We start from the raw sequence: 13,610 nt of genomic DNA on the forward strand, positions 1-13,610 counted from the left end.
TGTTTTCAATGCAGCTCCACTTCCAGAAGCTGCACTGTCTGGTTTTCCGATCGGAGGTGCTGCGAATAGGTCGGAGAAAGAGCATGTCGTGACGGAGGCGAACGAGATTGACGGCGGGAAGGAGGTGAGCGGGCGTAGCGGGGTCTTGTCAGACATGTCGCAGGGTCAGATGACCCTGCGACATGTTGGGCACAGGACAAGTTGGGCATAGAGGGCGTGAATGAAACGGACGAACTAGAAGGACAAGGGTGGGCTGCGAAAGAATAGCGTGTCTAGCGGGTGCGGCAGTGACGAGCGATATGCCCGATGTGTCGACAGTTAAAAAATAGCGGCTTGTCGTCAAGAGCGCGCCATTCGGACAGGTTGCGCTGTCCACAAGAGTAGTAAGAGTGGCGGGGTGGGAACGTGGGTGGATAAAGATGCTCAGAACGCATAGAACGAATGCAGTGAAGACCGACGTTTGAGAATTCCTGGCAGACGACGACCCGTATCAAGGAGATCGTCGCCGGAGAAGGATTGGATGACGGGAATGCAGGAATCGAATTTGCATTGTCGGCGTTGCGCCCGCTGTGAAGCTCCATGGCGGGTACGGGGAACGTCCACCTCCACCAAATAAGGTTACGTGTAGCTGATGCATAAAGCTATTTACAATATATTTACATGTAAGCCAACGGCGGTCAAGCTGGCGACACTATATTAATCGGGAACACGTCGTGTTCCTCCGCTTCAGTGCAGCCACACTGTGGCAGCTGTTCCCTATCAATATTTTATACAGTTCACTAAGGGGACTGTTTGGACATGTTGGTAGGACATGAATGCAGCTTTCTGCACACAATACGAAGACGAAGAAGAGACTGAGACACACGAGCGCAGACTTCAAACATTGTTTTATATTGAAGCAAGTGACCATATATATAGCAGCAACTGTTGCACATCAGATGTGCACCTCCCGCAGAAAATACATATCTCTGTGCAAGAAGGACAACTCCTTGCTGGAAAGAGCGATGGGTGGTTTTGACTCACAGGTGTCACCACACCTGTCAATCAATTCCGCTTCGATGATTTCCCGGTTTAACTGATTACGATTTCTGCTGAGGATTGAGCATGCACTATATACCGGTTTGCACGTGACCGTGTTTGTGGCGTCTGCCTGATTATGCGTACATTTCCTAAGTGGGCATCCAGAAATTCCCCTCTAATTTCTATCACATTGTAGCGATGCTCCCGTAGGCTGTCATTAAGGCATCGTCCGCTATTACCAACATAGTTACACCCACAGTTGAAATACAGATGATGGGTTTAACCATAATCCTTCAGTTTCCGTCGCTAAGCCGCCCATTTCAGTATTCGAGACGATCTCCTCTATCGGCGAAATTACGCGTCTGATGGCCGGAGGTGGCTGCTAATGGTACCCCGCCACATGCGAACGGAAGTCTGCGCTGCTTTCCACACCGACCCGCAAAGCGCTCACGCCGGCTTTCTCAAGACTTGCAACCACCTGCGTCAGCGATACTACTGGCGCGGGATGTATAAATTTGTGTGCGAGTACATACGTGCTTGCACTGCCTGTCATCTGCCCAAGGCTCCACCTCAACGCCCGGCCGGTACACTTAGCCTGTCCCTTGCCCGGCCCGTTCATTTCCCCGCGTCGCTATCGACTTATACGGCCCGCTTACCTCGACCACTTCTGGAAATAAGTCGATAATTGTCGGCGTGGACCACCTCACGCGTTAAGCAGAGACTGCAGCTTTGCCCACAGCCGCAGCGAGAGGCGTTGCGTTTTTCATCTTACACAACTTTGTCTTGCGCCACGGTGCTCTCCGTGAATTCTTGAGCTACAGAGGACGTGTTTTCCTGTCTGCCGCTATTCAAGCCTTGCTCGTTCAGTGCAATATCGTTCATCGCATGACATCTGCATACCATCCTCAAATGAACGGGCTAACTGAACGATTTAATCGCACTCTCGGTGATATGCTGACAATGTACACAGCATCGGACCAAACCGATTGGGACACCATCCTTCCATTCGTCACATATACGTACAAGACTGCTACGCGCGCGGCCACAGAATTCTCGCCATTCTTTCTCTTGTACGGGCGCAAGCCATCATGCATGCTGGACACAATGCGTCCATACACACCTGACAACTCTTAGTACACTCCCATTTCTGATTTTGCCAGGTACGCCGAAGATTGTCCTGACAATTGGCTTGTTCATTGACAACCGAGGACCAAGGTCACCGGCAGCTAAGGCATGACACCAACCAACCTCTTCCTACTTTGGTGACCGGTGCCCTCGTTTGGCTTGAACTCCGAGTGCTCCTGGGCTTTCCTATAAATTAGTGGCCCGATATCATGGACCTTAACGCATCCTCGATCGTACATCTCCAGTAAATTGTGAGGTTGAACCGTTTACACTGTCCGAAGACTTACGTCGTCGTGGTCAGGAAGTCGTCCATGTGAGTCGCCTCGAGCCCTATTATGAGCCCGCTATACTGTCAACGGCTTAAGTCGCCAGAATGGCTGCGCTATTCCCCGGGGGACAATATAATGAAGAAGGCAAGACGACGACGAAGCAGCAAAGCAAGCAAACCACAGTGTTGGTGGTAGCCACGCAACCCGAGCATGCGCTTGCCAAGATTTTTGGAAGCTTGACACCCGCCGTTTCTTGACGCTCACTTTTGACGTTCCACGTCGTTTCTTGACGTCTAGACGTCAATAAATCGTGGGACAAGTGTTTTGCGCCGAGTGCGGTAATGATGCCGGATCCTGCTCGCCATCTCGGTATCCGCCTGGTTACAGGTGCCTTCAGAATTAGTTCTGTAGAAAGACTGCATATGGAGCAAAATTAATCGTCCGTACATATCCAAAGAAGATATTTAGCTCTCTCCTATTTTCTGAAAGTAGAACCGAATGTCGGACATTCATGTCAATCAATTATTTGCGGCGTATCCACTGCCAGGCACGTTGGCAATGTTAGCATATCGAGCTTGATATATATTTGTAGAAATATCCAAACATGTGCCTGACACGCATACACGCTCGCCCTTGAACTTCAAGAGAAGTAGTGCTGAGCTGAAATTTCCATAGGGTATTTCAAGTCTCCAGTTGGTGTGCATTGTGCAACTCTGGGAGCGCCGTTTTAACATCCGGTGCATTAAATACACATACTAGTATATTCCCTGCGAAACCATTCGCGATATTCTTGGTCATCAAACCCATAAAGCAGACAAATGCCACCGAAGCTATTGTGTTCACAAACTCATTGGGCAGCGTTAGAACCCTAATGAGCTGACAAAAACATAACTCCGTTGTTTAATGAACTGTTTTCATTACTATATGGAGCGTGCACGTGCAACCAAGTAAATATCCTTCGTTGGTACCTGCCCACAGATGCATACGACGCAATGTAGGCTATGACGAAAACGCTAGATCAGTAGCCTTCCGTCACAGACATAAATATACCCATAGTGACTACTGGCTTTACCGCCTTCTCGCGGCACGAGATAAGGAAGTACTGGCAAAAGCAGTGGATTACCGAAGTATCAAACATGCTACACATGATAAAACCAAAGTTAGGGAACTGGATATACCCTAGGGAGAAGAAGACACAGGAAAGTGCTTCTTTGTTGATTAAGAATAGGGCACAACTACAGCACTCTCTTACCTGCTACCACACTGCCACGTTACCATATCGCCATACTTACTACATGTAGCAGGTATGACAATAGCCTAACAGTTATGCACGTTAATCTTCAGTGCGCTAAAATAGAAGCAAGGAGAAAAAAGAACATCATTTCCCTGTGTTATGAGCATATTTCTTCATGTAGCACTTTTTCTCAGCAACGCACCGCGTTTTAAGACGGTGCTAAACAGTTTAGCAGAAAAGGACATCTTATAAATCATTTGGCTAGGTTATTTGAAGCGTGTCGTCCAGTTGGACTTTGTAGCTGCAATACAGGCATATTCGTAGAACACATGCCTCTAGCCCTTGCGTCCGAAGGACCGGTTCAGGTACCAGTGATACTGCCACCTATACGACTTACTAGTCACACTTTCGTCGCAAAACGTTTATGATCCTAGCACACATCACTGATGATTGTCATTATTTTTGTTATATTGATATTTTAGACAATTCAGAGCAACAGAATTTAGGCCCCTTTACTGCCTCGCCACACCCATCTTTCTTGTATTATTGTCCGTTCATTACACCATGTGTTACACCTCTGTCCAGATCAGGCTCTCACGCAAAGAAAATTCATTATTCAATCAACGTTGATTAGCACGATCGGATAATTAACGAGGATGATATGACCTATCATGCTCATTTTTTTTAATACCAGCATGTCTACTCCGGGGCCGAAAACCAGCAGCGACGCTGTGGACACGTATGGTGTGGCGAGGTGTGTGCAACTGTATGACGCAGCCTGTGTACCGGTGGCACCCGCCGTCGCTGCCTTGTTGGACTCGTTCGAGCCGGCGTTTCTGAAGAGCGCTGACCTCAGTGTCGGAAAGGCAGAGGACGAGGCCCGAACTAAAGAGGAAAGCCAGTTCCTGGACATTGGTTGCGGCTCGGGAAGGTACGGTGAAGGCTGGAAGGCTGAAATACGTTGGTCGTTTATGTATGCTTTATCGGGGAAGCGTTAGTAACAGCTGGTACATTATTCTCACATGCGTTGCGACGAGCTTATGAAAACAGTGCGCCTTACGACACAATAACGCAAGCACAGAAAGCAACAAATAGTTTTTGTAGTCACACTAGGAAGAGGCGAAAATTAATTGCATTTTTGAATCCTAATTTCCTTAGCAAAGTCACTGGACATTAATGTTCATTGTAGTTGGAGAAGTGAAGAGAGAACTGCTCATGCTTAGGTGTACTGCGATTTAATTATTTCAACGCAGCAAGTCGGCGACTTGGTATGTTAAAATTTTCACATACATGTGTAGCGTGACACAGACGAGGGACAAGGAATGGTCCTCACTAGCGCTGACCGACAAGTAAGAATTTATAGCTTGACAAATCGCCACGTGACACTTAGGTCATGTGGTGCGTACCAACTATGCAAGGGTGCCGAGAAATCAGGCCATTCAGAAATACCCCTTCTTTTTGATGCAGTGAAATAGATTCCGCCTCGTGTGTTAAACAAATACGTATGTGCATGTGATCTGCCTCGACTATCTCTCGGCGTTTTTTTTATTTCCATTTCCAAACAGCACTGTAGTTTGTGAAACAGAGGGTTCCATTGACAACGCTTGGACTGTACGGCCAGATTTGAATAAACCTCGGCAGACGTCGACAACTTCGTGTCAGATGAAGTACGCGCGGCAGTTCGACCCGTGTTCAGTAAAGGTGCTATATGCCGCACAATATGGTGCTGCTAAGTGTACTACGGACAGACTGGACACTGCTTAAATGTTCTTCTTAGAGAGCCCCACACTGCTGTCAGGAATTCTACAAGCTCACATCTGATCGCACATAACAGGCGCTGCCAATGCGACCCCCTGTTCCACCAAAGCAGTGTTGCACAAAAATAAAATCAAACAAGCTTGGAAATAGTTGAAGCATATCACATGCACATAGATTCCGCCTAGTTTGTTAGCCAAGCATCTGTTTCAGTGCACCAAAAATGAGCGGTATTTTTTGAATGGCCTGATTTCTGGACACCCACCACCATGTACGTACCCACCATGTGACTGAGCCCTCATTATGATTTGTCAAGCAATAAACTTTCAGTTGTCAGTCATCACTCGTGTCGTCCATTTTTTGTCCCTCGTCTGTGTCGCGTTAAACATATATACACGCAAAAAACTAATTCTTATTTGTGCGAAGATAACAGGGTGACAATAGCTGCAGTTATGAATGTCACTTGGTAGGGACATTCATTACTAATACTGCCAAAACGACAAGTGAAATACAAAAGCCTGAACTTTAGAAACAAGCACGCCGATTTTACTTACGCTGTTTCGTTTCTTCTTTACGATGGTCCTTGTGTTTCTTCATCTCTTTTGAACCGTCGCTCATTCCTCATAATTCTACATCTTGCGCACATATCGAAATAAATTTGAATTAAGTGTTCTGTTCTGCCTTTATCATCTGTCCACAACTTGCGGCCTCCGTTTATGCTGATAGTGCGTTAGTGCAATCAGGAAACTTGCAAGAGCTCTAAGAACGTTCCACACATGCAGCTTCACGAGGAAGCATCTGCTGCCGCGCCTGCCGCCTTGGTGCAAGAGGCTCGTAGCGGTCGACAACTCAGAGGCTATGCTGAAATTTGCAATAGAACACCGCGGGGACCCTCGGATTGAGTACCGCAAACTGGACATCCTAGCGGACGAGGACGTTACAAAGTTCGTGCAGGTGGAAGGTCGTTTCCAGAGAGTCTACTCCTTCCTCGCCTTCCACTGGATAGCGGAGCATCGCCGTGCTCTGAGGAACGTCGAGACGCTCTTGGCGCCCGGCGGCGAATGCTTCCTGGTCTTCTCTAACTGCTTGGTCGTGTTCGACGTCTTCATGGCTATGATGGAGTCGCCCAGGTGGAAGAAGTACTCTGACGTAAGTATTCCAGGAAGCAATATCACTGGTGGTACGCCTTCAGCGTGATCGCGGCCGGAAAATACGAGCACCAGTAGAGATTTTCATGCTCGCGATCTCTAGAAAGTAAGCAATAAGGTAGTCTTGCTTGTGAGCACACAGGGAGGCACTTGTGTGCTTCTGTCTGGCGCACATTTCATCTGGCACGCAGTTGAGCGGCGAAACAATGTGCAACTTCAAAAGAACTAATGTAACCACATGTCTGCAATGCAGCTGGTCTCTGCGTATACAGTGCGGAGATACGCGGTAGTGCGAATTTACCACGGTCGTGCATAGCTACCGGAACAATCGAACATATTACGAATGTATAGCCAACTGTTAGCAACCCTGGAGATGACTTGCTACAAACTATCTAGGATCTTGGCTGACAAAGGGGAAGAGTAGCATTTAAGATTATTATGCAAAAGACAAACGTGTTGCTCTATAGCCTGCCAGGAGAACGATAACTTTTTATTTGCCTCTAGAATCGGCGCGGGAGCACGTTTTTCTTGGCCAATGGCTCGCAACTGCACGTTATCATCAGAGGGAATTTCACGTGTGCGTACGGCTCCAGTGACTGATTCGGTGATGATGCGTTGTTCTCCACCTCCCCCTCCGCTTATGCGTCCGGCAAGCTACGTCCGAGACGGCCTGCATAGGTTGATAAATGGGTGACTCCAGCTCAAAGGACGCAGACGCTCATGTATGGACGAAGAAAACTTGTATTTACAAAGTCTTTACAAGGCTTGGTTACAAGTTTCCACGTTTTCAATGTTGCATCGGTTACGAACGGTTGTAATATTGCTTTGGACATCATAGAGAAACCAATCTCGGCAGAGCCGATGGTCCAAAGCACCCGAAGTCAAGTCGACAACCACGGTGGGAACGCTGGAGCCGCTTTTATAGACCAAACGCTGCGTTACAAATGTTTACTGACAAATCATTGTTCGTTTGTTTTCTGTCTCGACACTCAGTCCACAATACCTTGAGTTTGCCAGAACTACCATGCGTGATTGGGCAGTCGACTCCGCTAACCATCTGAGCACACTTTTTTGAAAACATAGTTCAGCGTGGAATCTTCACCAAAACTACACAATCTACAACATAGACGCAAGGTCACGCCGCCCATATTTGTCAGAAGTTCTGAGAAACGGCATGTAGGCGCAGCAGCTGTAATAAAATGCTCAAGGCCAAACATATATGCAGAACGTGGATGCGGGAAAACGTCCGAATTATGGTGACAGTCCTCGAACGCACGCGCGAAGCGACCAAACCAGAGGGGCCGAAAGCCATGGGGCATCATAGCAAACACTGGTTTGCGAGTAAACCTGTCAGTGAGGTGCACCGTATAACTGTTCCCTAGCGCACCATCGACGCCTTGTCTGGAGCGTATGCGAAAACGTTCGCTTGGTGCTTCAGATCAGAGTCAAAACTGACCGTTTCTCATGTGCCTTAAGAAACCGCACGTTCGCCTGCGCGCGATGATGCACCCATAATGGTCCCATGGTGTGATGGTGCCAACGCAATCGCCCCCATCGCGTGATTGGAACTGCCCGTGTCACGCACATTCCAATGGCACACACCAGAGCACCGGTAGGGAAGTCAGACGCGGAACGTGGTCGTTTGTCAACCGTTAGGGGAGGCCGCCCATTTAACTAATCGGTGCAACTGCGAATCTTTTCACACCAGCTCGCTTGCCGCGCGCGAGGAGAATGGCTGCAGCGGTTCCAGGAAAGTGCACCGCCGAAGGAGGTTTGGAGCGCTTGGTCACTGTCAGCCGCCATAGCTAAGGTGGCGCCAGTGTTTTCTGCGCTCCCCGAGCTTTGCTGTAGGTATATGTGCCAGCTGCATGTTTATTCTACTAGCGTAAATGATCCCGCTCCCTGTGCGCCGTCGGCGACCACAACTCAAGTGGCAGAGGTGGGGAAAGAGCTTGTCGAGACGAAAGCCCATAAGGACGGTGCTGCGCTTTTTCATTTGTTTTACTAATGTTCCGGGTGGTGGGCTTACAGCTGGCTTCACCAAATCATGACCGGCAGCTTACCGCTATCTCTGAAAAGTATACACTGTTGTTTGCACCCTATAAGCTGTACACTTTACAGTCACAATTTAAAAAAAAAATTAATACATGAAAAGTGAGTGAGATGGCTGGAGGTTTCATTGTGCAGATTGTATAGGCCACTCACTCATACTCAGTCGCGGGTCGTCTGCTGGCCCCGTGTAGATGGTGTAATGAAACAGTTATGGTTATACATGTCCTTTTGGAATTTAAGAAACAAAGTATAAAGCGTAAACACTTTTTTCCGGCATATTGCCACGGGGATGATAGTAGCCAAAAGGGATAGGAAATTGTATATACAAAATATATACAGAGAGAGACGGCTGCAGGCTCGGTGGCAGAAGAACACGAGCGCTACTCTGATTCTCGTCTTCACCGTTGTTCTGGCACGTTCTTCCATGCTAGGCGGGATGCGTGCTTCAGTGCGCGGGAATAGCGCGTAACATAGAACCCCCGCCGGCGAGAGCGCCGTCTTGGCGCTTAAGGAGCAGTAGGATCGTGTCCGGCAACATAAGGCTTAAGTCGGCGACGTGCACGCTATCAATGGCGGACGCGGCAGATGATAGACTGTCCAATCTCGTACGTGACGTCAGTGATCTGGCGTAGCCCCTCGTAAGACCCGGAGTGGCGGGAAGGAAGCTTTGACGACAAGCCAACGTGGCGGCAAGGCGCCCAGAGGAGGACCAAAGAGCTCAGAGAGTAATTAACGACTCTGCAGGTGTTGGCGATCGTAGCGGGCCTTCTGAGACTACTGGGAGGCATAAAGACGATCCCGTGGAATCTGGCAATCCGTTGCAGCAGGAAAAGCTGCATCGCGGGCGTAGTCTGTAACCGGGTGCACAGGTGATGGTAAAAGTCTCCAACGGCAATGTTGGATGGCGACCAAACAAGAGATCCAAAAGGGGGAAAAGTTAGCGGTGTCATGGCCTGACGAGTTGTAGGCAAATGTCACATAAGGCAAAGTGCTGTCCCAATCACGGTGGTCTGAGGAAACGAACATGGACAGCATTGTGGTCAGCGTGCAGTTAAGGCGTTCGGTAAGCCCGTTGGCTTGCGGGTGGTAGGCAGTGGTTAACTTGTGACGTATTGAACGCGAACGACGACTTGGGACGGAAATGAGCGACCACGGTCGGCCAGCAGCTGTCGAGAAGCACCGTGGTGAAGAATAACGTCGTAAAGGAGGAATTCCGCAACGCCAGTGGCACAGCTTGTCGGCAGTGACCGCGTCATAGCGTATAGTGTCGCGTAGCCCGTAGCTACGGCAATCCACTTGTTCCCAGTTAGAGATGCTGGGGCGAGGGAGATGATTGGTGACGAGACAACGACGAACGGGACTGGTGACCACGGGGGGATTGTGAACGACGATACGGCATGGAGGAAGCGTCATCGCCGGTGGTTCGGGCAGGCTCGCGGTAGGGCTGAAATCGGCCATGATCCATGTCGGGGCGACGGTTGTGTCCATAGGGCGCCTGATACGAATACCACCCCCTGTTACAATGGCGGGCCACGTGTCCAATACGACAGCAGTTGAAGCAAATGGGACAGTCATCAGCAGTCCTTCAGTCGGCTGGATTGCGAGTACGGAGCCGTAGCCTTTGACGTCGGGCGTGCGAAAGTGAGGGACGGCGGGTGATCGGCTGGTAAGGAGCTGCGGCGCACACAGAATCCAGGTCAGCATCGGAGAGCTCCTGATGAACGACAGCTTGAACTAGTGGCACCATCTGGGAGCTATAGTATGGTCACAGGTGCGGCCACAGGTAGAAGCAGGAGACACAGCGTCAAGTTCACGTCGTATGATCCTCACGTGTTCTACGGTGAGCGGTGCCGAAGGCTTATGTACGTCTTCGCACGACCACGTTGCTGCCGTGTTTGGAAGTCGAGCGAAATGATGGACAATGCGTAGACTTTTGGCGGCCTCAAAGCGCTCGCACTCTTGAATGATGGCATCGACGGTGTCACAGTCTTTGCAGATTAGCAGATTAGGCATCATCTGCTATGCCCTTTAACACGTGGTCCACTTTCTCAGACTCCGTCATGCCGTCATCGGCTTTGCGGCAAAGGGCAAGCACGGCCTGCATATAAGTCAGGTATGACTTTGTCGCTGTCTGCGCACGAGATGCCAGCTCCTTCTTTGCTGCTGCCTTTCTACCTGCAGACATGCCGAAGAAGGAACGCATCTTTTCCTTGCAAGCATCCCAGCTCCTAATTTCGTCTTCATCATTCTCAAACCACACCTTCGCTCTTCCTTTGAGGTAAAATAAGATGTTTTCCAACATGATCGTCTCATCCCAGTATTTGTTCCTACTTGTACGCTCGTACAGGGGCAGCCAGTCCTCGATGTCAACGTTGTTACTCCCGCAGGATGTGCCTGGGTGTTTTAGCTGAGCCAGGACAACCGTTGTCGTCGCAGTCGCCTCGGCGGGCGCCGACCCCTCTTCCGCCATCGTGGAGAAAGCCAAACGTGGCCGCTGCGGAGCTCCGTTGTACCGTGTGGGCACCCCCACCTCCCACCAAAGTGCCCCGGGGATGAGAGCAGCCAAAAGAGATAGGAAATTGCATTTACAAAATAAATAGAGAGAGAGACGGATGCAGGCTAGATGGCAGAACAAGAACACGAGCGCTACTCTGATTGTATTTACCGTCGTTCTGGCGCATTCTCCCATGCTCGACAGGATGCGTGCTTCAGTGCGCGAGAATAGTGCGTAACAAAGTCAAAGACACATTCCCCTACATCCCATACTCTTCCTTAGTATTTAACCGCTGTTCTGCACTAAGGGACTGCACTAGGTTGCCGTAACCTTGGCAACCTAGGCCACTGCATGCTGGCGTCGCGACGAACGTTCGTCCCGCCGGCACGTCAGCCGGTTTTTCGGGCAGCGCCGGGAGCTTTGGATAGGCGAAACATCGGACGTTGGCAGTAGTCACGTGGTTTCGCATCAGCAATTTCCTCCTCCGAGAGCGAGTCGCACGCTCGGCTTGCGCGCTTGTCCCCTACCTTTGAGCTCGGGAAACGACCGATCTACCCGACTCTGCTTCGGGGCATACAGGCGACCAGTCGAAGATACCATAAGTGTTACAAGCAGAGTGCTCCTTGCTAGCGGCCCTCTCTTTCTTGCCGAGCCTCAATACACAAGCATGGGTTAATAAACGTCGTTCACCCGGAACTTGTTTGATCCTTTCGGCACGCCTGGCGCAAAACGTAGCACATGGCGACGAGGATGGGATTTTGAAGAGTTGCGCAGCGTCAAGGAAGGCAAGCTTTTTCGGCATTCAGCCTCTTTTCAGTATCGACGATTGAAGAGTGCTGCTTTTTCTTTTCTTCGCTGACTGATATCATGAACGAAGAAGCCAGTGCAGGTTCGACGCAGTTTACTGCTCAACTGGGCCGCATGGAACCATTCGACGTTTCCACAAATGACTGGGCGTCGTACGAAGAACGGCTGTCGTCGTTTCTTACCGTCAACCGCGTTCGCGAAGGTGACAGAGTACGTGCGTTCCTGAGCATCATAGGCCCCAGTACCTATAGTCTTCTGAAATCGCTGGTTACCCCGGAGCTGCCTTCAGCCAAGAGCTTCGAGGTACTAAACAAAACGATGGGGGACCATCTGTCGCCGAAACCGTCGGTCATTGGCGAGCGAGCAAAGTTCCACAGGAGGCAGCAAGTTGAAGGCGAGTCCATTTCTGATTACGTTGCCGAGCTACGGAAGCTAGCACGAACCTGTGATTTTGGAAGCGCGTTAGACGGATCCCTCCGTGATCGCTTAGTGTGCGGTTTAAGAGAGGATATATAGCGAGTCCTGTTCACTGAGGATGGCAAGCTTACGTTTCAGAGAGCGGTAGAGCGCGCTGTGGCTATGGAGGCGGCAACGAAAAGCACTGCGGAAGCGCGTACAGGTGTGTCTGCAGCCAACCCCATGCATAAGGTACAGGCGACTTCGAGTGTCCAGTCGCAGGCATGTTTTCGCTGCGGGTCGCCCAAACATTCCGGCAAAGCGTGTCCCCACGTAAATGACAAATGCTATGAGTGCAACAAAAGGGGGCACCTGCAACGAGTTTGCCTTAGCACCTCCGGCACGTCGCGTGGGAAACGCCCCATCAAGGACACTGTAAAAACGTTATCGGTGGTATCCCGCTCGGAAGTGGTAGCCGTAAAGGGCGTATCTGCTCCTAGTATTGAGCCCATCATGGTACCGATGAAAGTAAATGATGTGACAGTCCCTATGGAGCTAGATACAGGTGCCGCCGTCATAGTCATGCCTTTCAAACAATACCGCCAATTTCTTTCATCAGCCAGGCTCAACCCGACAGAAGTGAAGCTCCGCACCTATACAGGAGCGCTGATGATCCCAAAAGGCGTCCTGCAAGTCAAGGTGCAGCACGGTGGCAACACGGCGAGCCTTCCTTTATACGTCGTCGACCAGGAGGGGCCGCCGTTGCTGGGTCGGGAATGGCTTCAGGCAATTAGGCTGGAGTGGAGCAAAATCTGGAACGTCCACCAGCTGCCAAGGTCAGAGCTGCCTTTTTTCTTGTCGTTTAGAGGAAAGGCTACACGCCTTGATCGCAAAGTACGACTCTCTATTTAAAGATGAGTTAGGCATGATTACAGAAGAAAGGGCCGAGCTGTATTTCAAGCCTAATCAGGCACCGAAGTTTCTCAAAGCAAGAAACGTGCCGTTCGCACTGCAAACGGCGGTTGAGCTTGAACTTTCGAAGATGAAAAAAATGGGCATCATAACGGCCGTTGCCACGTCAGATTACGCAACGCCAGTGGTACCCGTTATCAAAAAGGACGGTGGCACACACCTCTATGGCGATTATAAGGTGACAGTGAATCCGTGCCTTGACGTCACATGTTACCCGTTGCCGAAGGTCGATGACTTATCCGCGGCTCTGTCTGGAGGCACACATTTTTCAAACATCGACCTGAACCGCGCTTATCAGCAAGTGGTCATGTCTGATGCCCCAAAGCAATACCTAACCT

General features: G+C 50.1%; 1 protein-coding gene across 2 annotated transcripts in view; it reads left to right on the plus strand.

The window, feature by feature from the left end:
* The window catches only part of LOC139055923 (juvenile hormone acid O-methyltransferase-like), a 97,876-nt gene that overhangs the window by 38,221 nt on the left and 46,045 nt on the right, over window positions 1–13,610 (plus strand). For both annotated transcript variants that reach the window (XM_070533572.1, XM_070533573.1), the window contains 2 exons: window positions 4,343–4,579; window positions 6,186–6,552. In XM_070533572.1, the coding sequence (XP_070389673.1) occupies window positions 4,344–4,579; window positions 6,186–6,552 (603 nt within the window). In that variant the 5' untranslated portion in view covers window position 4,343. The remainder of the gene's footprint in view (window positions 1–4,342; window positions 4,580–6,185; window positions 6,553–13,610) is intronic.

This window comes from Dermacentor albipictus, chromosome 2 (genome assembly GCF_038994185.2).
Source record: "Dermacentor albipictus isolate Rhodes 1998 colony chromosome 2, USDA_Dalb.pri_finalv2, whole genome shotgun sequence".
NCBI lineage: Eukaryota > Metazoa > Arthropoda > Arachnida > Ixodida > Ixodidae > Dermacentor > Dermacentor albipictus.